Source organism: Neovison vison, chromosome 2 (genome assembly GCF_020171115.1).
Source record: "Neovison vison isolate M4711 chromosome 2, ASM_NN_V1, whole genome shotgun sequence".
In the NCBI taxonomy this organism is placed as follows: domain Eukaryota; kingdom Metazoa; phylum Chordata; class Mammalia; order Carnivora; family Mustelidae; genus Neogale; species Neogale vison.
In genome coordinates this window covers 240332864-240359891 of record NC_058092.1, presented here as the reverse complement: position 1 = coordinate 240359891, position 27028 = coordinate 240332864, and the positions used below count along the sequence as shown (strand labels likewise).

At 53.3% G+C, this 27028-nt stretch overlaps 2 protein-coding genes across 3 annotated transcripts; one reads left to right on the top strand and one right to left on the bottom strand.

Annotated features, from left to right (window-relative positions):
* Positions 1–4326: 4326 nt before the first annotated feature.
* SYCE1 (synaptonemal complex central element protein 1) lies at positions 4327–12952 on the top strand. The gene is made up of 13 exons (XM_044236733.1): positions 4327–4396; positions 8003–8065; positions 8622–8681; positions 8995–9069; positions 9791–9838; positions 10089–10143; positions 10827–10916; positions 11181–11244; positions 12007–12073; positions 12151–12274; positions 12349–12459; positions 12588–12679; positions 12936–12952. The coding sequence occupies exons 1-13, from the start codon at positions 4327–4329 to the stop codon at positions 12950–12952; spliced, it is 936 nt and encodes a 311-aa protein (XP_044092668.1).
* A 2067-nt stretch (positions 12953–15019) lies between these two features.
* On the bottom strand, positions 15020–26749 carry LOC122901249 (zinc finger protein 883-like). Of its 2 annotated transcripts, XM_044240790.1 has the most exons (6): positions 24960–26749; positions 24662–24846; positions 22738–22926; positions 20582–20708; positions 20248–20340; positions 18555–18852 (listed from the first exon to the last, which is right to left on the bottom strand). In XM_044240790.1, exons 2-6 carry the CDS (start codon positions 24674–24676, stop codon positions 18824–18826), a joined length of 453 nt encoding a protein of 150 aa, XP_044096725.1. In that variant the 5' UTR covers positions 24677–24846; positions 24960–26749; the 3' UTR covers positions 18555–18823. The 2 variants fall into 2 exon arrangements, with proteins under 2 accessions (XP_044096724.1, XP_044096725.1); XM_044240789.1 differs by lacking the exons at positions 18555–18852; positions 22738–22926 and adding an exon at positions 15020–17700 and having other exon boundaries at positions 24960–26721.
* Between the last annotated feature and the right edge of the window lie 279 nt (positions 26750–27028).

Below are 27028 nucleotides of genomic sequence, written 5' to 3'. Positions count from 1 at the left end.
CCTAGCCCAACCCCTGCCCCAACACCTTCTCCTGCGGGACTCCCAGACCCGCATCCAGAGCCCACAACTCTGTGGGGAGATCTCCCCATAAAAATGCCGGCAGTTCCATCCCCTGACCCCGACATCCCCCCAGAATCTCTCATCCCCTCCCCTTGTGTCCTTCCTCTCCTGTATGGAGTCACCGTTATCGTCGCCGTCCATCTCCTGTATGCCGTGTACTATTTATTTTAAATAAAAGTTCTTGTTTTCCCTTGAACACATCTTGAGCATGAAGTGCATTCCCAATGCTGGGCCACCACGCCACAGAACATCGTTGCAGGCTATCTCCTTCCCCAAACGAGACCCTGAGCCCAAGCCCTCCTGCCCTTTGTTCCCCCAGCCTGGCCCCTCGCAAGCCCTAAGCTGCTTTCTCTTGCTGGTCCCGCACGTGTTCTGGAGGTTTCTGGAAGTGGAATCCCTCAATAGGTGCCTTTGTGTCTGCACCTATTTTCAAAGGGCCCTTGTTTGGGGTTTGGTTTTTGTTTCTTCTCTCTGTTTGACATAGAATTTCCCTTATTGGTTGTTGAGATGCCCAATGGATTACAGAGGAGATGTCCTCCTAGGGACCCCTTTAGGAATTCTGGGCACAATCTCGGGGCCAAGGCCCCTGTTCCTGCTGGGACACCACAGTCGGTCCCCAGACAAGACACGGCTCTTTCCTCCTGTGGCCCACACAGAAACCAGGGAAATGCAGAAAGCTGGAAGACACACCGCAGAGGGCAAAAGCATCGCTCCCAACCCTAGGCCGGAGAAAGGTCTCCCATGGGTCTGCTCCAATCCATGCTCCAAGTCACTGGGTCCCACAGGGACAGAGACTAAACACGTGCAAGTTCAAGGGGGAGGAGAGGCACACAGGCACTATGTGTCAGGAGATGCAGGAGCTCCTGGGGAAGGACTCAGGCAAAGGAAATCCTGGGGAGGCAGTGCTGGTCACCCTCAGACTGGCAGGTGTCTGGTCTGGGGACCAGCAGCCCTGGGGAGAACGTGAGGAAGCAGAAGTCCAATGCAGGGCCCCTGGAGAGAAGGGGGGCAGGCACCCCTGTCCGGGACAACAGTGAGCGGCACCCATCCCGGGCCACAGGTCCACCTATCACCTAGGAGGGCTCAGCCTGGGACTCACCCCCAGAAACTCTGGCTCGGTGGGTCACAGATGTGTTTTCAGTAGTAGTTGGCACAGCAGTGGTGGAGACAGCAGGGAATGGAACAGTGTTCATGCCCAAGGAGGTGGAAAGTGTGCGACGCTTTCCCAGTCCTCATGACACAATGTCCTGGGGCTACTTTCTCAGTGTTGTCTGGGGCACAGGATCCCAGCAGCCCCTCTGAGACCCCACTCCTGCCTTCCTCTCCTGGGGACATTTGTAATAGTTGAAGGAGGAGGTGGAGAGGATCCATGATGACAGCGAGCCCAGGAGAAGGAAAGTCAGCACTGGGAGGATCGAGGAACCTGCCCCGAGCCACCATCCAGGGCCTGGGCTGTGGTTCCCTCAGACCTCACCCAAAATAACGGCTCCTGATACACAGACTGGCTTCTGCGGCTTCACTCCCTGCCCCCGTCATTCATTCCCTCTCCATCCAGTCCCTCCCTCTCCCTCTCTCTCCTTCCTCCACCACTCCCTCCCTCCACCCCCCTTTCCCCTTCCCTCCCCCACTCCCTCCCTCTTATCCCCCCCACCTGCCTCACCTCGTCCTCCCTCCCTCCCTCTCTCCCCTCCTGGCTCCCTCTTTCCCTCACTCCCATCCTTCCTCACGCCCCTCCTCATTCAGCAGAGGATTTGGGGCCTCTGGTCTTTACCAAGCACTGGGGCTTCATCAGTGAGCACTCCCTCAACTCATGTGGTCACGTCCATCATGGGAGGTGACGGGGCAGTCCTCAGGGCTCGCAGTGGGGATGAGCACCAGGAATCTGCTCCTGAAAACAGAGGCCAGTTGCACAAAGAAAAGAATGAGACCCATGCTTAGCACTTTCTCTACAAAAATCTAGTCCTGAGAAAAGTGACAGAAAGTAAATATATCCTAGACTTCATGCAATGTGAGTTCTAACAAACAGTAAATCAACCAGGGTCAACTGGGGGGTTGTGGCCAAATGACTGCATTTCAGGAAACATCTCTAGGACCTCTGAGTTTTCCCAAAGGCTCTTTGATCCTCTGACTCGTCCATCGACGTCCTTGGGAAGCTCTGTCCTGTCCCCTCCCACCTTCCTACCTCTTCTGGAATTCTCTTGTGGCCTCCCCAACCCCCACCCCTTCCAGAGCCTCCCCGGCTAGGACGTCTCATGCCCTGTGACCTGGTGCCTGCATTCCATGCTGGGTCCCATGAGCTCAGTGCTCTGTGCACGGCCTGAACACTCCCTGGGGTCACCTGGATCTCCCTTGCAGTGGCCTCCATCTTCCTGTGCTGGGTCTCCCTGGATGAGGCTGGGAGGCCAGACCGCACCCTTATTACAGGCATGGGAGCCTGAGGACAGAAGGTCCACATGACCTGCTCCCGGTCCCAGCACGTGGAGTTGAGCCAAGGGTGGTCCCAAGCAGAGGATGACTTGGACCCAGGGAACCTGAGAGGACGTGGCACAGTGAGCCCACACGAGGAGTGAGCACCGTGGGGATTTGGCCTCAGGCCTCCTGGGAGACCATGTCCCACCCGCACTGGCTCTGTCCCCGGGGTATCACCCTCGTAGGCTGAGGGCAGACAGCGGCTGGCAGGAGAGGAGGCAGCGCTGGTGCAGGAGCGAGCCCTCCACAGAGGGGAGGAACAGGCACTCCACCAGCAGCTGGGGGAACGCGGGCATCTCTGAGCCATACTAGAGGACTCAGCCTGTCACCCAGAAGGAAACCGTGCCACTTGGAATCTCTCCAAGGACTGACAGCAGGAGAAACCTGCATGTCCCCCTTGGCCACCCCCACATTCTGTGCCCCGCTCCCGGGACCCAAACCCAAAGCCTGACCCACCCTGACCCATACCCTCCACCCAGTCCCTGGGACGCTCGCCACACAGCTGGCAGATCGGACCCGCCGGAGCCCTCGGCCCTAACCCTAGGCACTGGGTGAGCTGGAGGCGTCCATGCCCAGAGGCCTGGCTCCAGGAAGAGCCGTCACCACCAATCCGGTAACGAACTCGTTATGGACCAGGCCTGGCAGAAACGGGGGAACCTATCAGGTCCACTTGAGTCAAGTCCGCTGCATCTCAGTGTCCGAGCGCACACGAACATACGGACTCGCTGTTCTTGGGAAGTGCATTCCCTCCCTCTGAGGGGCCTGGTCCCTAATTCAGGTGACACACACGCCTCTTCTTCCTCATGGTGGAGTTCCCACGTCTCTCCGGGTTCTTCGCAGGCACAAAGTCAAATTCACTTTCTCCGGTCACTGTGCGTCCCGCCAACTGGACGCGCGTCCGCCGAGGAGGGCGCCGGCGGGTCCGGGCGCTCCCGCTCCTTCCCCGTTCACAGCCAACCATCCCAGGAAAAGTGGAGAAAACCGTGTCACTGACCATGTCCTCAAAGTCAGTGAGATGTCTAGGAACGAACTCAACCAAGATGTGAAAACCTGTGACTTGGAAAGTGTGCGACGCTGACCCACCACCGACGACGCTTCTCCCGCTCTCCAGTACGAGCCTGCCGGACCGCCCGGGCGAGCGCGGACCCCACGCGAGCTCCAGACTCGGAGGCATTTCCCGCGGAAGAGCAACGGCGGGCGGCGCGTCGGAGGGCGCGTCGGACAGAGGCCCCGAGCCTTGCGGGCTCAGCTCGCCCGGCGCACGGGGCAGCCGGAGGCCCCGGCGAAGCGCCGCGAGCCCCAGGCGGGGCCGGCACGACGGCAGCCGCACGACGCCCGCGCTCCCGAGGCCGCTCCCCGCGCCGGACGCCCGGAAGCTCCACGCGGTGCATAGCTGACGCCCCAGGACTTCCAGCGCCGCGAGCGCAGACACGAGCTCCGGCGCCGAAGACCCGACCCCACACCCGCCGCGGGGCGCGCTCGCGCTCGCTCCAACCTCCGCAGCCGCAGCCACGGGGGCGGTTCTTTCAGAGCCGTCTGCGCCTGCGCAGGCCCCGACTTCTCAACTGGCCAATCGCAAGCCTGCAAAGCCACGCGCACCCAGCCCCACCTCCCCCGAACGTGCGGCCGCAGAGGCCTAAAGCATGCGCGTTAGCGCCCGTCCGCGGCGGTTGTGACCCGGTCCGTCGCGCTCAGAAGCGCAGTGCGCAGGCGTGCGGCAGGAAACCCCGCCCCGGGCGCGAGTTTCGGCCAATCCCCACCGAGGTGCCACCCGCCAGGCTCCCGCGAGCGGAGGAAATGGCCGGGCGGCCGGGGCCTTCGGACGCGGAGGGGGCAGGAGCCACGGAGCGGGCTGAGAAGGCCGAAGGTAGCGCCGGGGTGCCCGCAGGGACGGCCGTGGGGGCCGCGCCGGGGCAGGCGGGCCGGGGAGCGCGCTGTCGAGGGAACGACCCCGGCCGTTTGGGCCCCGGCGGCCAGGCCCCTTGGGAAGCCCCGGTGCTCCGCGCGCGGCGGCGTCGGGCGGCCCCAGACCAGCCCTCAGCGGGGCGTTTCTTGACCGAAGTCGGGCCGCACCGGCTCCGCGCAGCGCCCGGCGGGGCCTCCTCCTGACGCGCCCTGCGGAGCGACGGCCCCCGGCGCAGGGGACGCGGCTGGGCAACCCGGCGCAGGCCCTCCGGAGCGCGCTCCCCGCCCGGCGCCGAGGGGACGGGGGAGGCTGTCCCCGAGCCAAGCCGTCGGCGGCAGGAACCGGCTCGGACGCGTTCCCGGGAGCCCCCCGCGCCCCCCGGGCCCCTGCTCGCAGCGCCGTCCGCGGCACGGGCCTTGCTGGCTCCCGTCAACCTCCTTGCCGGGGGCAGCCTTGGGTCCGCCGCGGCGCCTCGGTGTCCCTGCGGACGAGGGTCTGAGCCCTGAGCCCTCGCTCAGAAAGCGCGCTCGGAGCGGGGCGGCGCCCGGAGGCGGTGCCGGGCCGGGTGCGGAGGCGCTCCCCGCCCTCGAGTGAACCGGCCGCGGCCGCGCCGAGGGAGCGGTTCCGTAGGGCCGTCGGGCACCTCCAGTCCGCCGGCAGCTGGTTACTCCGCCAGGCTCGGCTGGGCTGCTCGCCGCGAAGCCCCAGGCCCACTGGCCCCGCAGACCAGGGCTCGGAGGCCGGGAGGCCGGGAGTCTGACGCAGGCGTCAGCAGGGTCCGGCGGAGACCCACTCCCGGGGTCTGCGTCCCCGCAGCCGGGCGGTTCTGCAAGTGTCTCTCGTCAAGGCGCTCCGTCCGCCGTCATGACCCAGTCACCTCCCGGTGTGGTCACAGCACATGTTGTATTTCTTCCTGCCTCCCTGGGATTTTATTTCTTGGGGGCGGGGGCGGGGGGCGGGGCACGACCGAGGGGAGCAGGCTCCCTGCTGAGCAAGGTTCCCGCACCGCGGGATCGCGACCTGAGCCGAAAGCAGACACGTGACCGACGGACCACCGGGCGCCCGCAGAGCGGACCAGTTCAACACCTGCTGTTTGGTGGTCACTGCCTGGGGGGGTGTCCGTGTACTTGGCACTTCACACCGGGGCCTTACGGGGTCATGAGGCGTCGTCTGCAACTTCTTCTCGGGTTCAGAGATGTTAGCAAATGGGGGATACGAGCTGTGGACCCTATTTCCACAACTTCTCGGTAAACGTGAAATGATCTTGGAATAAAACTAGGGCGCTCGCACCACAGGCTGCTGTGTGCCCTGGACTCTCCACGAGACCTCGGTTGTTGCGTTCAGCAGGTTCATATGGCCAGTCTGCGCCGTGCCTTGCGGCAGAGAACAGAGCAGCGCAGTTCCCTGCCAGGAAAATGCGCAAACCGGGTCACTGTAAGAAATAGAACCATATGCAGAAGTGGGCTTACTGACAGGTAGACATCGTCGTCCTTGTCCTTCCCACCCCACCCTCCAGGGTCAGCTGCTGTTGAACTTCTTTTGCGACTTGGGCCAGAAGTGGGTCCGCTTGTGTGTGCAGACTGAGGGTCCGCCGTTCCCCTGTTTCCTCAGCCATGTGATTCTCTGCCCTTTTTCACTCCCATCTGTCTGGGGTCTCTTTCCATGTTAGTACGTAGGAACCAACCTGCTTTTCAGTGTCTGAACAGTACTTTGTTGAGATGAATCATAGATTCTTGATCGGCAGACATTCAGGTTGTTTCCCACTTTTGATGTAACAGACATTGCTTCAGTGCCCCTTACCATGCCTTTTGCATACTTAGCAAGTATGTCCTTTTTTCAAAGATTTTATTTATTTGTTTGACAGCGAGAGATCACAAGCAGGCAGAGAGGCAGGCAGAGAGAGAGGAGGAAGCAGGCTCCCCGCTGAGCAGGGAGCCCAATGCGGGGCTCAATCCCAGGACCCGGAGATCATGACCTGAGCCGAAGGCAGAGGCTTAACCCACTGAGCCCCCCAGGTGCTCCTTAACCAAGTACATCTTATACATAAACTTCCAGAACTGGAATTAAGTCTTCAAAATCTTGATAGAGTAAAACTGGCCCTCCGTAAGTTCACATACATCAGTTTCCACGATCTTTTCCGTGTGTATGACCTCCACGTGATCTCACTGGCCATTGTCAGATTTATTCATCTTTACCGATCAGATAGGTACAAGATGTTATTTTTAGCTCATTAATTAGGACTGGATTGTACATCTTTTCAAATATTTAGTGGCCATTTGTAGAATTTCTGTTTCACCGTTCAAGCCTTTTCTCCACCCTTTATAGAAATGATTGCCAGCCTTCTTTATGTGCTTTGAAACATGTTATGGAAAAATTTAAGCATACACAGAAGGCAAGAACAAAGTATAATTACCTCATGAACCCATCCTTCCACTTTAACAATCATCAGCTTCTGACCGACCCTGTTTCCTCTGTATCCTCCCCCTCTCGCTGCCGCCCACTCCACTGTTGCACTGGAGGATCACGGGCCTCGTAGCCTGTCATCCCTAAATATTTCCATGTGTCTCTCTAACAGGTGTCTAAAGGGTAACTAAATACAGTAGTACGTCATAGCTGAGTGACTACTACAGTAATTCCTTGGTTTCATCCATTACCCAGTCATCAACATTTTTTAAAGTGCATTTGAATCAAGATCTAAATATGTCCATTTTTAGACTGATTTCTTCGTCTCTCTAATCCGTTTCAGTCTGCAAGGCTCTTCTTTCTCCCTTTCCCCACAGAAGCTGAGTTGGTTTTCCTATGAAGCTCCCAATCTGGATGCTGCTAATTGCATCCCCGTGGGTCAGTGTCTCTCTCTTTCCTCTGAGTTAGTATTTAGGTTGAGAGGATTACAAGGTATTCGTCTGATTTTTTTGGCAAAAATTCTATATTTTTACCTCAAGTGGCTCATAGTGTCCAGTTATCTTTACTGTGATGGGTTAGTGCCATGAATAATAATTGCTTAGATCTACCATTCATGAAGGGATTAAAAATAGGTGCCTATATTGGTTATAAATGGGTTAATACGAAATATTTTACTGGGAGGCTTCAGAATAATGAATGAGTGTACATAGATGAACTGCATTTTTTAAATGAGATGTCTTGAATTTTCTTTTGTTCCTTGCGGGATTTTTCTTATAAGAACTCTAGAACTTTCTAGATAATTAGCCACGTGCAGTTAGTGATTTTTGACTCCTTGTTTCCAGGGGTCTTTTGTGCCCCTTCTTTTTTTTCACTGGTATATCATGAGTTTTGACCCAATCTGGACTACTACAGGCAGTGGGAGTTCACCCCTCCCCTTGGCCTGGGTTTTATTAAGGGGAAATCTGTGGTATGGCTTCTTCACAGTTTAGAAGTTGGCTGTGAAATGGCCTGACTCATCTCTCATTCAGTATCCACCCACCTCAGGACAAGGAGCAGCGGGGCGTACCTCTCTGGATGGAGACCTGAGCCCCCCTCAGTTCCAGACCAAGGTTGTTGGACTCCCACTCCTTCGGGATTCTAACATGTTTGCCTTTGTCTCCACAGGGCAAGCCAAATCCTCACAGAAAACGGAAGACTTGCTGGAAATGGTGAAGAAGTTGCAGAAAGGTCACATGTGCCCTCTGTAGCCCCCACAATTCACAGACTTGGGAAATCAGCTCATTTGCTCTGTCTTTTAAAGCTTAATTCCTTGAAGTAAAAATACAGCCTCATGATTCAAAATTAAAGTATGAGGGGATGGAAGGCCAGAAATTTTCCCAAAACCTCCTTACTAGCCGCCCATTGGGCCCCAACTGCCTCAAGTCCAGGTTTTCACCTGCACCTCCTTCCCTCCCCCTTAGCTCTGCTGCTCTCCGCTTGCTGACCAGCCTCCTTCCAGCCGTGTTCCCACCTCAGGGCAGGCCTCGCTGTCTCCCACCCGCCCCAGGAACTGCCCTCCCGCTGACGGGGCCCTTACCAGGTCTTCCCATATCTGAAGGGCAGGCCCCACTCCTTCACTCTTTAATTCTTTGCCCGTCTGTGTATCTTGGCTGCAGTGACTACCGCCTGACTAAGTATCTGTATTAATTTTTGTCCTCGCCTCCCCTACCCAGGAAAGTCCCCGTAGGGCCCCCAGCTCCCTGTGCCTGCTCTCCTCTCCACTCAACTTCTTTCCTTCCTGCAGCGGGAAGCCTGGAGCCCAGGGTTGAAGTCCTGATTAATCGGATTAATGAGGTTCAGCAAGGTGAGCTCAGGCACCAGCGACATGATGTGCAGGGCTCCTTGTTCAAAGATGACTGAGTAGGTCGTGACAGCAGCAGCAGATCCTTAACCCAAGGGTGGGACCATCCAAATGCAGCCGCTGTGGTCACGTGTCCGTGAGCCTGGTGCTGCTCTCAGCTGAGCCCAACAAGAAAGGCCTGTGCTCTGGAAACCTCATTTCTTGCTTTAAAATCTGCCCCCACCCCAGATTTCCTGGAAGACATGAGAAATGTCAGCTTCCAAGGAATAACGCAGTGGGAGGCTGCACTTACACGTTGTTCTGCTTTTCGGCACAGCAAAAAAGAAAGCTAGTGAAGAGCTGGGAGAGGCCCGGGCTGTTTGGGAAGCCCTGCAGAGGGAAATGGACTCATGTAAGCATGCGGGTCTGTTCTGGCTTTCCGGCCTGAGGCCCTTCTCTAGTAACTTCGTGGGGGGGGGGGGTGGCATGAGCCCATGACCCTGGAATCCTGGAATCCTGTTGCTCACCCAGAGGTCTTCGGTGTCAGGCCTTCCTGAACTCAGTATTCTGGACACAACATTGTTGCTGTGACCAAGGGCTCCTACCCCTCTGCAGCCCCACTCTGTGGGTAGGAGTGTTTCCGGAGTCCTCCAAGCATAATCCCACCTCAGGGCCTTTGCTAGGCTGTTCCGTCCCAGATAGTGCTGGCTGCTGGTGCCGACATCCTCAGCAGCTCTTACCTTCAATGTCCCCTTCTCAGGTCAGCCTCCCCCGAGTCATCCCATCTAGAGAACGCACCCTGTCCCCACCTGATCGCATTCCCCTTAACTGCTTGCTGGGTTTCTTCCTAGCCCATGTCCCAGTCCACGCGATGTGTTTTCTTTCCATGCTCCCATCCATGGAGACACACTGGCCTTCCACAGGGTCCTCACAGTCAGCCTTGATCAACCCCAGGGCCCTTTGCTGCTTAGACGGAGTGTGGGCTCAAGAGGGGAGGGGGCTCAACTCAAGGGGTCCACATTTGGGATTGAGGTGGTGCTGTCCCAGCCTGCCTGTGTGACGAGAGACAGATGTGCTCCCTGAGGATGGGGTGATGCCTCCTGATGCCTGAATGTGTTTCCGGTGTTTTCCAGTGACTGGAGAGAAAGTACGCCTGAAAGAGATCTTGAACAAAAAGCAAGGTAATTGCAGCCACTCTGTCTCCAGGCTTTTGCCCTTGTCACCCCGCAGAGGCCAGTCTCTCCAGAGCAGCTGAAGCCCTTTGAAACCCGAATCAGCCTGCGGCCCTGCTGTGGCTTCCACCACACTTTCGGCAAATGACAAAGCCCTAGCAGGTGTCCATAAGACCTCACATGATCTGACCCTGTCATGAATGCCCAATCCTGATGCTTCCGTGGGTTTTCATGGGGCCCTTGGCTCTTCTCCCTGCAGAGACTCTAAGGATCCTCAGGCTCCACTGCCAGGAGAAGGAAAGTGAGGCACAGAGGTAAGAGCTGACATCTGGGACTTGCTCTGCTCTCCCCTTTCATGAAAGAAGGAAAATCAGTTCCGGATCCACAGGTCACATTGTCTCCAGTCTGTAAAAAAGAGAGGCCAGGTGCATGGCTTCCCACCTTGGCCCCATGGTGCACAGTAGTGTTGAGGGTACTCTGACTCACGGGGATAATCATTCATTTGCTGGGATATCAAATCCTTTCAGCTGTTTCTTATTCTATGCCCGTGACTCTTCTTAAAATCGGCTCCTTGGCTCACTCTTCACTCGTCTGTCCCTTCATTTAGGCATCAAGCCACCCAGTGTCTCCATTTGTCCACTATCCTTCCATCCACCTCAGTATTTGTGAATCCATCTCTCCACTTCCCGAACCCTGAGTTAGATCATTCTGTGATCCGTGCCCCTAAGCCCTCACACACCAACATTGGAACTTTGTGGGAAATTTGGATGAGATCCGTATGTATGTGAGCTTGTGTACATGTGTCAGCGTTGAGCTCCCTGATTTCGCAACAGGATTCCAGGGTCATGGGCTCATGCCCCCCCCCACGAAGTTACTAGAGAAGGGCCTCAGGCCGGAAAGCCAGAACAGACCCAAGAGGAGGCGGGAGCCCCACCCCAGCCCCGTCATTCAGAAACATTCAGAGAATATGACGGAGGGCCGCCTTGCCTCTTCCCAGGAAGCAGAGCATGCTGCAGGAGTGCAAGGAGCGAATTTCTGCCCTGAATTCCCAGATTGAGGAAGAGAAGAACAAACAGAGGCAACTGAGGTAAAGCCCAGTGCCCAGTGCCCGGCAGGATGGGGGGGGCGATGGGTTGGGATGGGTTGTGGATGTGGTAATACTGGGAATGGTGCTTCGAAGAGGAGCCGGCGGGGCTGAGGCTTGGAGGGTCAAGGTGGTGAAGGTGCTTCCTGCCCAGCAAAGAACAGGAGCAAGTCTCCCACGGTCTGTGCATGGAGACCCCTGGCCTGGGCCAAGGTGGGGAGGAATGTCTCAGCCCGTGGCCCCTCATCTTGTGTGACTGGTCCACAGGTTGGATTTTGAGGAGCAGCTGGAGGATCTGATGGGCCAGCACAAGGACCTCTGGAAGCTCCACGTGAGTCACTCAAAGCCGCTCCTCCCACTTTCCACATCTTCCCTGGAAGTCCCAGGCCCAAAACTCAGGGTTCCACTGCAGGCCTCCTTCCTCGCACCTGCCGCACCCAGCTCCTGATCCAGCCCTTGTGGTCATACGTAAAATGGCCCTCAGCTCAGTCCCTCGGCACCACCCAGTGCTGTCCTCTTCACTGATCCTGCCCGTCCTTCCCTGCTGCCCCCACCCCCCCCACCCCCTTCAGTGGCCAGGAGGAACCCTGATAAACCAGGGAGAGGTTATCCATAAGGGAGATCCCTGGCGATGTTAGCAGCGATGACCGGTACAGGGCAGAGAGTGGGAAACCAAGGATCCCGGTGCCAAATAAAAGGGGCAGAGAGGATCAGTTAGGCTGGAGGGGTTCGGTGGAGAAGCCGCACAAAGGGAAGAGGAGCTGGTGAATGATTCTCCAGGCACAGACTGATCTGCAATGTTTTCAGGATCCCCTGTAAGAAATACTTGCCTCAGACCTGATTTCAAGGCCTCCAAACCTCCTGGCCTCCCTAGCGCAGCATCACGGGATCTGGGGTGAGACAGACAGAGACGGTGGTGGAGAGAAGATGGCCAGCATTAAGGCCCTGAATCTGGAATGTGCCTTGTCTGCCCAGAGGCCCAGAGTAGGAGGAAGCGAGGCAGGCTGAGTAGGGACCACATCCAGGTAGGGTTCTCTGAGGTGCGTGGGAGGAGGACAGGACACATGGACAGGCCTCCTCTCTACCTACTCAGAGGCCAGAGCAGATGGCCCAGGAGATAGGCACCCTGGACAGCAGCAAGGAGCAACTGCTCAAAGAAGGTGAGGCCTGGTGGGTGGGGCGGCCCTGATGTGTCCTGCCCTGGCCTGCCCTGCTCATCGGTCCCTTCCTGCTGCAGAGAAGCTTGTGGAGGCGAAGCTGGAGGACGTGAAGCATCGCCTGTGCTCCCAGTTTGGGGCTGATGGCTGCTCGGCCATTGCTGAAGGGCTCTTTCTCCGCAGCCAGGAAGCAGCAGCTGCGGTGTAAGATAAAGATGATGGGGACAGGGAATGGGGAGGAGGGAGGGAGCTGCCATGGCTGACAGCTGCACCCTCAGGCATCTGTTTGAGGAGGAGAACAGGAAGGCCCAGGAGCTCCTGGAGGCCTCGGCACGGCACCACGAGCAGCTGCAGCAGAAGTGCCGGCAGCTGCAGCAGAGGAGGCAGAGGTGGGCATGGAGGCCCGGCCCCTAATCCCAAGGGGACGGTGGCTGAGGGCATCTCAGCTCCCCTTTCATGGATCTCCTCACACCGTCTTGTCCCTTTTCCTCCCCTTGACCCTCCCTTTTTGGTCCAGGCTTAAGGAGGAGCTGGAAAAGCTTGGGATGCAGATCCCTGCTCGAGGCCAAAGCAAACAAGAGGAAGGGGCTGGCCCAGGAGAACCTGTGAGTCCTAGAATTAGGTGGCAGGGAGCAGAGATAGCTCACGAAAGGAACAGGGCACAGGAAAGCAAGGAAGGGGAACCACAGAGTCCTCAGAGGATCTGAGTCTTAGGGGGAAGGGTGTTCTCAGGGCACAACCAAGACAAAAGTGCAGAGGCTGGCGGCGTGGGTTAGAAAGAGGCAGGTCCCAGTGAGGGAGTGGTCACAGGGATGCATGGAGGCTTCCCTCCTCAGACCCTGACCTCCCACAGGCCAATCCCAAGCTCCTAGGAGCCATTGAGGAGAAAGACCCAGAGCTGCCCACCAAGCAAGGCCCTGTGCCCTCCTAGGCAAGGAGGACTCTCCCTGCCCTGGAGCATGTTCCATGAACTTCAAGAAATAAAAGCACTATTTCAGTACAACTGCCTCAGCAGAGTTTGTGCAGGGGTGGAAGGGTTTGTCTGGCCCAAGACCCATGACCCTCGAGACTTGGTAAAGCCCTGGCCACATCTCCTCTTGGCCTCGGCCAGAGTTCTGCAGCAGGTACTCAGTAAGTGCTTCCCTAACCTTCTAGTCTCTGCTCTGCTCATTTCTAGGACTTAACATGTGGTTCTAGGTCTCCAGGCAGAAGGATGCACATTCTGTGGACTCACCCTGTGATTGTTTCAATTCCTTATTCAGGCCTGGATTATACAGGATCCCAGAAATCCCAAAAATGAGGAGCAGGGTGTTGGGGTTCTCGGCCAATCAGTCCTTTGCCCACAGTCCCCACCAATGAGCAGAGAAAAAGAAACACAGTTGGAGGCCAAGTGTAGTCTGTGCTCTTGTGGAAAAAAATCTGTAACTGAGACACCCGTCACTACAACACAGTGTGTTAGGGTTCCTCAGTGTCCTGGGACTCAGTCACCCAAGACTGTTGTGCACTTCTGAAGTATGTTTCAAACCACGTAAATGCACTTGCCCAATTCAGGGTAGCGAGCCTTGTCAGAGTCTGTGATCCTAAGCCAAAATACAGTGACTAAAAAAGAAAGAGATGCCTTCTCTTGAAAGGCTCCCGCATCCAGGTAGGACAGTAACGTGGTGGGATGGAGAGGGGTCCAAACAGGCCCCCAGTATGGAGAGCACTGTTTCTGTGGAAGAACGGAAAAATATGACACGCTAAGCATCAACCTCCCAGTGTTCTGAGATGGGGTTCATCAGACCTGTATCATAAATGAACTGGAACCATCAAAGTAACTCACATCTCCTGGAAACTGGTATATTCCCCTGCACGACAATGGAAACATCACTTCAGAGAACTGCAGTTCAGCTACGCCCACGATGAGAAATGCTGGCCCTTTCCTTGGAAACCCAAAGATCGTGTCACCTGGAAAAGGAGGAATGTAGCCCCATCACCAGAGCTGGGCTACCTAGGGGGGGTCCCTAGCTGAGACAAACAGAAAAACGTAGCTGGTAGCCTCACTTACCATAAGGTATACGTAGAGTCAGATGAGCTAAAAGAAACTGTTTAGTCTTCCCAGGTTTGAAAATGGAACTGTTCCTCCTTCCCAGCTTCTCCAGGCAGAAAAAAGGATCCCCGAGAAAGGAAATGACTTCAGGCTAAAGATCACATTCAGGACAGTATCAGCAAAATGGAGCCTCAGGGTAAATCTCAGACCAAGGATGCTGCTCAAAGACCCTCTGAGTCTCTTAAGCTTGTAAATCCTCATGACGGATGACACGAGGTTTTTGCAAATCTTAGGGGCATTGTCCCCACATCACTCTGTTTGAGGCAGAGTGGTGGGGGATGGCTTTCGTCTAATGGAGTGGATTATATTTAATAGATGAAAAATCCAAAAACTTTTTAAAGGAAATTAAATCAATTTGAAATAAGTTTAGAAACAGTTCAAATGAAAAGAGCCCTCTGGGCAGGAAATACACCTGAAGAAACTAGTTAGTGTAAAAACAAACAAAAAGCTGGTTATGTGTTGGTAGAAGAGAGATGACAGAGTGCAGAACCCAGAGCTTTGGAAGTTACTCTCAGACCCACTGCACCCTGATCGAGGGGCTGATGGGGTGCCCTGCTAGACTTCAGAGTTCGTGGGGACCACAGATGGCTGAGTGCCTCCCAATTGCCCTCCCCTTTGAGTGGACGGAGTCTCCCCATCTCCATGCTACGCTGTGGACCATCTAAGTGGCCACTTGAGGTCACATGGCTTCAGACTAAGAGCAACCACACAGAAGGCACTGCTCCCAAAGAGACTGTGCTCCTTGTCCTGATACAGATGACGATGTCCTCAATGTTCAGCCAAACAGCTTTATAAGTTGGAATTCTTTGAGTGTTAGTGTAGTGTGCATTTATAAGTGATGTGAACTCTGTGGCCAGAAATCAGGTGGTGTCCTACTGTATTTTCCAGAAATGGCCACACATTCTTGTGAGATGCCTTTACATCAACAGGTAAAGGTAGACTCGACTTCTCCACCCCTTAGGATCTTCGTGGGCCCCGTAACAACCCCAAATAGAAAAATTCAGAAGTGACTGTGCTACGTACCAGGAGTAGCATTGCCAAGTGTCGCCACAGAGGCAAAAATCACCCCAGAGAAAAAATGGTCTATAGTCTTTCAAAAATCTTCAATATAGTATCATTTCTATCTGAAATTTTTTAATCCACATTACCTGATAGTTTTCGCTTCATGAAAAATTCACTGATACAAAGTTGGACTTTCTGTTGAAAATTGGGACACATGAAAGGTATTTATAAGGTTTCACTTTATCTTCAGTGTTCAATGACCAATAAAGTCATTCCTGCATTTATTGAATTTCTTTTTTCCTATGATTTCTTTGATTTTTCCATCCACTGCTTGGGGATGAAAAGTGGCAACAAAGGTTCTTTCCTGTGTGACTCTCTTACACAAGGACTGGTAACGTCTCACAGAAGCCGACCTCAAATTCGCAAACTGAACTAGCTACAATGGACTCACATTGTTGGAAATAGGTCACACACAGGATTCAACAGTGACTACTTCTCCCTCAGGTAAGTGCAGGTGAAGATTTGTGAGGCAGCGTTGGGAAGATCTTTGCCCTCCCCAGTCAGTCCTTTCTGCCTTAAGTCCTGGTTGCCATCTTCACCATGTGGCTCCAAAAACACACCTGTGGGTAATATGCATTCCAGAGCACAAGGAATGAAAAATCAGCAAAGGCAAGTAAGTGTTTTTGTGGCCAGGCATGGAAGTAATGTTCATAATTTGTGTTCATGATCTCTTGGCCAGAGCTCAATTACGTGCTTCCACCCACAGTAAGCGGGAGCCGAGAAATGCAGGTGAACTGTGTGCCCAACACAAAGAGAAAGTGAGTTTTGGTGTACATATCACCAGTCTCTGCCACACATGGCTTCTCCCCAGTGTGAGTTCTCTGATGTTTGCTGAGGTGTGACTTCTGACAGAAGGTTTTCCCACATGCATTACATCCATAGGGCTTCTCTCCTGTGTGAGTTCTCTGATGCACAGTCAGGGCTGACTTCTGGTAGAAAGTCTTCCTACATTCTTTGCATCCATAGGGCTTCTCTCCTGTGTGAGTTCTCTGATGCCTATTGAGAGTTGACTTCTCACAAAAGGTCTTCCAACATTCGTTACATTTATAAGGTTTCTCACCTGTGTGAGTTCTCTGGTGTACAGTGAGTTTTGATTTCTGGTAGAAAGTTTTCCCACATTCCTTACATTCATATGGTTTCTCACCGGTGTGAAGTCTCAGATGCACAGTGAGCTTTGGCTTTACACAGAAAGATTTCCCACATTCGTTACATTTGTAAGGTTTATCTCTTGTATGAGTTCTCTGATGTACGGTAAGAGCTGGGCGATGGCCAAAGGATTTCCCACATTCTTGACATTCATAAGGTCTCTCCCCTGTGTGAGTTCTCTGATGCGCAGTGAGAATGGACTTCTTACAGAAGGTTTTACCACAATCATTGCATTCATGATGTGTCTCTCTATTGTGAATCCTTTGATGTACAGTGAGGGCTGACTTCTGGTAAAAGGATTTCCTACACTCATTGCATTCATAGGACTTCTCCCCTGTGTGTGTTCTCAGATGCACAGTGAGTTTGGTTTTCACAGAGAAAGATTTCCCACATTCGTAACACTCATATGGTTTTTCTCCCATGTGGGTTCTCTGATGAACAGTTAGGTGAGACTTATGGCAGAAAGTTTTCTTACACTCGATACATGCGTAGGGTTTCTCCCCTGTATGAGTTCTCCAATGTACTGTAAGAACTGTTTTACTGATAAAGGTTTCCTCACACTCGCTACATTGATAGGGTTTCTCCCCTGTGTGCATTTTCTGATGTTTACGGAGATTAGACTTTTCGTGGAAAGTTTTGCCACATATGTCACATTCAAAAGTTTTCTCTCCTAACTGAGTTCTTGAAAGCCGAGTAAGTTGTAATTTCTTGCTGAAATTGTCCCCTCTTTGATCACGATCACAGTGTTGCTCCTCCAAATCAGCTCTGTGAAGATTCGATTGGGTTGGTTTCACACAGGTGTTCCCCCATTTGTTACACCTACAGTGACCCTCCCCTACATGAGTTCTCTCTCGGACAACGACAGCAGATTTGTCACAGGCTCTCCAACAGTCATCGTAGTTACAGGCAGTCTCTCCCACAGGAGCACTGCTATGTGTAAAGGTGGTTGTCTCCCTGTTCAAGTCATGCCCTTGCCCACCAAATTCAGAAAGTGGCTGCAAAATCTGACCCTTCTGATGAAAACTACGGTGTTCACACCCGAAGGGTTTGCCGCTCACATTACGGTCCTCGGGCTTCTCTTCACCATGCATCTCATCAGGCTCACCAGGGAGAAACATATTCTGACACACATCAAACTCCTCTGGCTTCATTCCTGAACAGTCTCCATTATTTATAACCAGGTCTGAAATGTGGATTGCACTCAAATTAAATGGTTTTCCAAAGGCGGTTCTCTTCGTAGTTGACCTTTTGTTGCTGGAGAACCCAACTTGCCCCACATGTCTGCTCTGATGGTCCTGGCTGGTCTCCGTCAGGTCACCTGCAATCTGGACATCTGAAATGAGACGAAGTAACCACGTCTGGTTACCAGACACGTCTGGTAACCACATCTAAGCATTTCTTATGGAAGGTTTGTGTAGGAATAAAGCCGTTTCTTTCCATCACAGTATTGGGGCCGAATCCACGTTAAAACCTGTTAAACCCCTAGGGCCGGCTTGGGTCTGCTTAGCCAGAGTGACTCCATGTTGCCTACATAGCCATTTGGTTGTTTAATAAATGCCTCAGCAGTTACTGGTACTGGTTCTGGGTAACCGTTGCTAAAACACATACCTAAAACAAGGCCATTTTGTTGTTTAATAAACACCTCAGCAGTTACGAGTATTGGTTCCGGGTAACCGTTACTAAAACACACAGGTAGGAGACATTGAATCAGCCAAAGCCATCTATGCAGATGTCTGCGATTGTGCCCTATAAAAACTAGCCTGTAAGACCAAGGGGCATCGCTCTCTTCAGAGGTGGCCCAGCCAGTCAGTCTGACGTCTAATGCTTGGCATAGAATAAGGCTTTGCATAACTTTGTCTCAGTCTCGTGCCTTTGATAAAAGACCCAACAACAGCAGGATATGAATTTTGAAGAATCGATAATGGGTATGTTATGATAAGCATATTATTTTTCTCCCTAACAAAATCATGTAACAAATGACACTAATAGATTATTGAATATCAAATCATGGTTTTATTTGTCGGTTCTTTTTTTTTTTTTTTTTAAGATTTTATTTATTTATTTGACATATAGAGATCACAAGTAGGCAGAGAGGCAGGCAGAGAGAGAGGAGGAAGCAGGTTCCCCGCTGAGCAGAGAGCCCAATGTGGCGCTCGATCCCAGGACCCTGAGATCATGACCCGAGCGAAAGGCAGAGGCTTTAACCCACTGAGCCACTCAGGCGCCCTTGGTTCTGCTTTTTTAAGTTTCTTTTTTCCTTACTGGATCCAGGAGAAGTCACAACAGTCACAACAGTCACCTACTCCCTAGCTGCAGTTTCGGTTGAGTTTCTTCATCTGTCATCTGTGTTCCTTCTGTTTCCTGTTTTCTCTCACAATAACTGCGCAGTCCTTTTTGCTTGGCCTTTCCTCATCACTCAGCTTTGAAGATGACAGGACTGTCCTGGATTGGCTACTTTAGGATGCAGTAGACGGCCATTTTTCACCTAAGCAGGGATATTGCTTAGGGACAAGGATCTGCACCCATGTTTCTTTATTTTTTCACTACTTCTTGGGGGATGGCTACGGGCATCCTCTCTCCTTCTCCATGCTAGCCAAAGACAGATTTCTGCTAACTCCTAATGAAACCCTATGCCTTGGCTTCTTACAACCAAGTTCCAATTCTCCTCCCTGGGCTACCCTCCCTGCTGGTCTAAACAATTTAGGTTCTGCAACACAGGCTGCACTCACGAGCTCTGAAAAGTCTTTTTCTGGCTGCTTCTTGGAAAAGCAGTCTCACCTGTTTTGCTGTGCTTTGCTTCCTGCTAGTGCATCCCTACTTGACAATTTGCTGTTTCTAAAGGCTTCTGTTTTGCACTTTGGAGTATCAGCTGTGTCCTACTTTCAATGGAAATGGGAGTCCATGCATGGACTGGATTCTCTCTGTCATATTAGGGTTACTTAGCAGGAGCAACTGCATCCTGAAACCCCTGGCTCCACTGGCATTGAGAACACATAAACTCCAGATTCTCCCCCCGTGCCATGGATCACCCCTTTCCACACTGCAGCTTGTGCATGGTTCTCCGCCCCCTGTGACACTGATTCCGCGCTTGACAAGGCTTGGTCCTGCGCTCCCTTATTTCCTTAGCAACTACCTGGGCAACCTCCTCTCATCCTGTGCCTCAGATACCAGTCAGGCTAAAGACTGTTCTAGTTTGCCACTTCTAATAGTGACACCCAATCTCTACTGCAGACACTATACCCTGTATGGGTTATGTGGTCAACACTGGAAAATCTAAATCATCACCTCAGGTTAAAGCTATCCGAAAGTAAAGTCTTGATAATTCCCTCAAAAATACTTTCCCTGGGCTTCCCTACCAAAATAACAGTTTTTCTCTCAGAGTGGTAAAACATTATTTCTGATTGTGACCCACTTCTTAGTGTTTTGTGTATTTGCTTCATTCTGACTCAACTGAAAGTAATCTCCTAGAAAGGACGGCATGTATTTGATTACCACTGTAATCCCCACAACTACAAAATGACCCATGCTTAACCTGTGTTGAAAGAATAAATGAAGGTATAAGTAAACACTCAAAAGGAAACAGTGCATGAGAATGGAGGAAAGGAGGGCATCTTTGAACCCAGAGACAACTGCTAATGAAGAAAGATATTGGAATGGATTTTGGCTAAGTCTAAGAAAAGAGTGGGCAATTAAGAAAAGAAGGGGACATTTGTAGGTGAGAGCCATACTGTGAGAGTGAAGAAGGCAGGAGTGTGATCCATGCAGACTCCCTGTCCTGAGGTCTGGACCTGGGAAAAGCACCTGGGAAAACAGCCCAGCACGGCCCACACTGGCTGTGCTCTTCTCTTCATAGACCCCTGCCCAGTATGCACTCACTGACCTGGGAGGCGCTGGGTTGGGGCTTCCCCTACAGCCCACGGCTCTGCTCCTTGCTCCAACTTGACAATCACCTCAGGTTTGGAAATGCAGTGCCCTGTTGATCAGAAATAAGTGGGACTTTTCACAAACTGCTTCAGTTTCAGGGCCTTTGAAGAATGACACGAGCAGAGCTCCAACGACTGTACGATGAAGGGCCAACATGAACCTCTGATTAGAGGGTGAGCACGCACATTCTCCTGGGCCGCGGAGCCTAACACTGAGCAGCCTTTCACTTCATACACCGCGGCACCTTTACCATGAAGAGGAAAGTGCCTGCCCTGCTGGGACACACTCACCCAGGGACACCAGGCTCCTGTAGGTCTCCAGCATCACGGCCCTGTACAGGGTCTTCTGAGCATCATCCAGGTCCTGCCACTCCTCCCAGGAGAAGTTCACAGCCACGTCCTCAAAGGACACCAATTCCTGGAATGACATGTGCCTCAATTCAAGGCATCAGCCTGGATCAGAACAGGAAGTCTAGGAGTTCATTCTTTTTTGTGTTTGGTCTTGAACAAAATACACCCATGGTTTGTAGTCTGTACTGCGGGGTAAGGTAAAGAGATCCCACAGCAGAAATTTCCTACCTCAGACTGGAAACAACAGCAAAAGAAAGTCTCTGAACCTGGGAGATGGACCAACAGATATTTTCTAATCTTTATGAGAGAGAGAAAAAAATGAAGAAAAATAAAAAGAGGCCCATGAACAATTTAAAAAACAGTCTAACAACATGTAACTGGAGTTCCATAAGGAAAGGAGGGAAAATAGAGCATTTACAGATTTCAGAAACAATGGCTCCAACCTTCCCAAATTTTGCGAATGATCTGAATATACAGATTTATTAACTTCAGTGCCCATAAGTTAGATTTACAAAAAAAACAAAAAACAAAAAGCCAAACAAACTATTCAAGGCACATCACAGCCAACCTGCCAACATCCAAGAATAAAGAGAAATCTTGGGACGCCTGGGTGTCTCAGCTGGTTGGACGACTGCCTTTGGCTCAGGTCATGATCCCGAAGTCTCAGGATCGAGTCCCGCATGGGGCTCCCAGCTCCACATGGAGTCTGCTTCTCTCTCTGACCTGCTCCTCACTCAGCTCTTTCTTTCTCTCAAATAAATAAATAAAATCTTAAAAAAAAAAAGAGAGAGAAATCTTGAAAGCAGCCAGAGAAGAGCAAGCACGTTCAGGTACAAGTACGGGGAAGGTTGGGAAACTTATTGGAAACAATGTGGTGAACGTAAATCCTTCGATTCCTTGATTCTGCACCCACTGAGCAGTTATGCTACAAAACTGAAGTGAAATACAAACATTTTCAGAGGAACAGAAACTAACATAATTCATCATCAGAAGATGGCACTACAATGCCGAAGGACCTTCTCCATGGTTGAGACAAAGTGACACCAGATAATCTGGATCCATAAGACAGAATCAAGATCACTGGGAATGCCAATGTGTAGGTAAACATAAGGAACTATATACATGCATTTTTCTTCTTTACGTCAATAAAAAACATGATCCTTTAGGGAAAACATTGCAACGATGTACAGGGCACTCATAACATCTGTAGGTTCAGTACGTACACACGTGTGTACTATCCACAGTACACATGACAGGGCAGCAAATGGATTTATACTGTTCAAAAGTTCCTATTTTCTATGAAGCAGGGCACTACTACTCAGTATGTGTGGTAAACCCTGTGAGGAGTGAATAAAAAGGTAACGGAATGAAGTGCAGTTTTAATTTGCTACGGCTGCCGTATCGAGGCACCAAAATGGTTTAGCCATTTGGGAGATAGTTTGGTACCGTCTGCACAGATAAGCACAAACTCCCAACCCACGATCCCTGCATCGCACCTCTGGTATGCATCTGGAGGAGCTGAAAACATACGTCCATGTGGAAACCAGCACATGGATGCGTACTGCCGCTTTATTCATAACCATCAAGCCTGGACGTGACCAAATGTCTTCAGCGGATGCATGAATCAACTGCGCTCCCCTCTGACAAGGGAACGCCACGTGGGGCTGAAGACGAAGGAGCTTTCGGGGCAAGGGAAAAACGGGGGAGGAAACAAAAATGCACCCTAGTAAGTGAGAGAAGCAGACGTCAAGGACCACATACTGTGTGATTCCAACTCCACGCCTGCCTGTCAAAGGCAAAACTACGGGGACAGGAAAAGCATCACCACTGGCCAAGGGCTAGGAGGCAGGAAGAATGAACAGAAGGAGCACGGAGGATGTGGAGAACAATGACGCTGTTCTGTACGACTGCAGTGGGGTGTGACTGACATGGAGGCTCCATCTCATTATCCAAGTGTCCAGATCTCGACGCCAGCAGAGGTTCAGGGGGAGAGAGCGGGAGAAGAGAAACTCCATTTTGGCCGTGTCGGTCACTGGTAACTGGAAGAAGGATGCGTGAGAGAAGAAAGGAAGATGTGCTTTTCCCACATGACTCACTCCGCTTGGGGCGCCTTCTGGACGGCTGCACGAAAACATTCCCCAGGGGCTTGAACTAGTGGTCGAAAGGCTCGGGAAGAGGCCCGAGCTGGGGAGAGGCGCTGTCAGGACCGCCAACTGCAGAGGGCCGGACAAGTGCAGGAAAACCAGAGTGTGAAAATGGGGCCCAGATCGGAACACGTGGATGAGCTGCGTTCAGGAGAGGAAACAAGCAGAAGAAAGCATCAGGGAGGCCGCCCCAGAAGCTAACAGACGAGAACGTCCAGGAGAAGACCCTGGATGGCAGTTTTCCTACGGCAGAAGAGTCGAGTAAGGCACAGCCCACAGCACCGTCACTGAATCAGACATAATCTGGGTTGCTCTGTAGGTTGTAGGATTATTTCTTCACTTAGAAAACATGGATTAAGGGGCGCCTGGGTGGCTCAGTGGGTTAAGCCGCTGCCTTCGGCTCAGGTCATGATCTCAGGGTCCTGGGATCGAGTCCCACATCAGGGTCTCTGCTCAGCAGGGAGCCTGCTTCCTCCTCTCTCTCTCTCTGCCTGCCTCTCTGCCTACTTGTAATCTCTCTCTGTCAAATAAATAAATAAAATCTTTAAAAAAAAAAACAAAACTAAATGGCATCCTATGGAATGGGAGATGATATTTACAAATCTCTTATCAGATGAAGTTAGTATCCAAAATCTATAAAGAACTTATCAAACTCAGCACTCAAATAATCCAGCCAAGGGGCACCTGGGTGGCTCAGCAGGTTAAGCCTCTGCCTTCAGCTCAGGTCATGATCTCAGGGTCCTGGGATCGAGTCCCACATCGGGCTCTCTGCTCAGCAGGGAGCCTGCTTCCCCCTCTCTCTCTGCCTGCCTCTCTGCCTACTTGTAATCTCTCTCTGTCAAATAAATAAATAAAATCTTAAAAAAAAATAAAAATAAATAAAAAAAGAAAACATGGATTAAGATGACACGGAGCAGGGGCGCCTGGGTGGCTCAGTGGGTTAAAACCTCTGCCTTCGGCTCAGGTCATGGTCCCAGGGTCCTGGGATCGAGTCCCGCATCGGGCTCTTTGCTTGGCAGGGAGCCTGCTTCCCCCTCTCTCTCTGCCTGCCTCTCTGCCTACTTGTGCTCTCTGTCTGTCAAATAAATAAATAAGATCTTTAAAAAAAAAAAAAAAAAGATGACACGGAGGGTAAGGTGCAAACGAGCCGTGGAACGAACTCTCAGAAAATACCACTCTCCACAGTCAGACACACAGCCTACACAGACCGGCTGACAGAAACACGTGGAGGGTAAGACCTGCAGACACCCCAGGGTCTGACTCTAGCAGGGCTCGGGCCGTGGCTGCAGTGGGGCCGTGGACCCAGCAGAGCCCTCCAGAAGCTGCCTGGGACTCGACTCTAGCAAAGCTTCTCAGGCAAACAGCATTCCGGCACCAGGTGACCTTCCGGACTGGTGGTAAAACGCTGTCCGCCCCCTCAGCCGTGTGACCAACAAAGGCCCCACTTCGGACTTCTGGGCCTACAATGTTCAGGTCCTGGGAGAACGGGACACACCTCTTCTGAGGGTCCTTTCTGAACAGGCAGCCACGCTGTGTGTCATTCTGCTGCGGCGTCAGAAACCCCAGAGACCAACCTGCACTCACCCTGGATGACTCGAAGGTCATATAACCCGTCCACATCCGCACGCCACTGTTCCCGTGTTCCCGCGTATCACCCCGAAGCTGCATTTTACCGACTTCTACTTTTCTCTTTTACAGTACGAGCCCTTATTAAGGAGGCACGTACCGCATGGAGCACTGGTGTGCTGCATAAATAATGAATCGGGAACACTGAGAAATAAAATAAAATTGAATAAATAAAGCCTGAGCCCTTCCTCTCCGAGCTCAGGAAACGCCACGTCAAACAAGCTGAGGGGCCAACACGCCGACAACTCACCAGAGAGGTGTGCATCTTCCGCTGCTCCGGGAAACCACAGAGGGCTCTGGAGGGCTCCCTGGGACAGGAGGCGAATGGCCTGGCTGCAGGACCAGACGCTGGGGCTCGGCTCCCACACCTGGCCTCTCCTGTCTGAAGCTCTCCACACTGGCTAGAGAAGACGAGAGGAAGCGAGCCTGCAGCTCCTGTGGGACGAGAGAATTTCCACCTTGAGAAAGGGCAGGAAAGACCCGATTACAGGCCCATTAGTTTACACATACAGTTTGTTCATCAAAACACACACTCCCCACTGACTTACCAACAGTGAAGAGAAAGAATCAATTTAAGATCTTGAAGATGCTCATTAAAGCAACGACTGTTTATGCTCCTATTAGTAGAGACACAGACTTAGGGCTTCACAGTCGTGTCTCCGTGAGGACACCCGCGGTGTAAACAGCTCGTCTTCACAGAAGTAGACACCCTGCAACAACACTACTGGCCCGTGACTTTACAGGAAGAGACACCCGTAAGGGACATGGGACACTGTGCTGCAGGGCACTCTTGCCGTGATGGTTCTCCATGACCTGCTCCCCTCCGCTCACTTCCTCCAACACGGATGTGGGCTCTGCCACGTGACCTGCTCTCGCCAAAAGGAACGCAGCGCACACCCTGGACACAGGTGGAGGAGCGCGTTTCCGCGGACATCCGTGAAGAGGCCCGGGACTGGCCTGATACGAGGCTCAGCCAACAGCCAGCACCGACCACCAGGAAGGAAACGAAATCCTCTTTCCAACCAACCCCAGCCTTGGCACCAGAAGATCACGGCCTCTCTTGGGAACCAGGCACCGACGGGACCCGACCGAGTACACCCAGCCCCAAGTACGGAGCCTCAGGACCTCAAAACCTTAAATGACTGTTGTTTAAAGTCACTGAATGCGGTTGGCCTGTTACCCAGCAAATGCTAACGTGATACACTTGAAGCCCCAAACTCAGTATGTGCACGGGGAGAGAGTCTTGAATTACACACCAAGGACCACTGACAGAACCGGACAACCGCACACGGAACCTCTGCGGGGCGGGAAGACTGCCCGCTCCGGACTCCAGTGAGGCCCTGGAAGACCGGCCGTGGGGAGCCCGCACACACCCGTCTTAACACCTGTACTTGGCCACACGAGTCTGTTGGTTACAGCTGGGCGCATGCGGGGTTTGATCTGCAGTCCCAAAAGATGCGTTAGAGAAGAAAACTGCGTCCGATTTTCCCAGCTTACACAACGGAAAATGGAAAACAGGCTCCTGGCATCGCACTGTAGAGTCTTTGCTCTTCACAGACAGGTTACTGGCATCCGGTGGGCACACCTGCCCCGTAAACGCCTTGAGCCCCCCCAGGACAGAGAAGACATCAGGGAAAGTGAGGCAGGCGTGTCTAAGGCAGTTCCCCCAAGAAGCGGCTGTCCTAAGTGCCGCATTCATCAAAAACGAGGTCAGAAACAGACATGGGCCGTGGCTTCACTGTGGCAAAAGAGAGAACGCACAGCACCCCAAGCCGGGTTCCCCGACGCGCGCAAGCCGGTGAGCCCGCAGCCCACTCGTGTCCTGGAACCCCTCCGTCCCCCCACCCCGCAGACCCGGGCCACCGCGGGGAGCGCGGAAGGCAGCTCCAGCCGCGCAAGCGGAGGGAGTTCAGGCAACAGAAACCGGGAGAGGAGAAGGGAGAGCCAGGCAGGGTTTGGGGCGAGTGGCCCTCAGCCTCAGCAGGTGACCCCTCCCCCTCACACCAGGCCCCTCGGGCGTGTCGCCCGCCCCTCTCAGCCTGGCTCAGGTCCCCCGAGGGCGGGTCCACCCTTCCCATAACTCGCAGCCTCTGGGGCCCTCTGGGGGAGGTGGCACCCCCAACCCTGTTCCGCACGCGCTTGGTCATGCAGAGCTGGGGTCCTCTCCCCGCCGGGACTCTTGTGCCTCCGCTCAAGTCACAGGCGCCCCTTCCAGAGAAGACAGGACGGCCGTCGGGGGGCGCGCCATCGCTCCTGCAGCCAGCTGCGCCGGCAAACCGGGTCGTGCACACGGGGCCGCGAGCCCAGCGCCCGGCAGACCGCACAGCGCCCGGCAGACCGCACAGCGCCCGGCAGACCGCACAGTGCGGGGGGCCCGACCCCCGGCCTCGGAGGGGCCTCAAGAGAGCCCGCGCACACGACCGCTGCCGGGACGAGCTTCGCGGACCCCGCCGCGGACCGGGGCCCCCGCGCTCCGCACCGAGACGCCCGCGCCACGCCCGAGCGGGAACGGGTACGCGCACGCCCGCAGACCCACCCCCGCCCTCGCCGCCGCCGGGCCCCCCGCAGCGCGCCTTCTCCGGCCCAGCGACCGCCGCCAGCACAGCCCGAGGGCGCC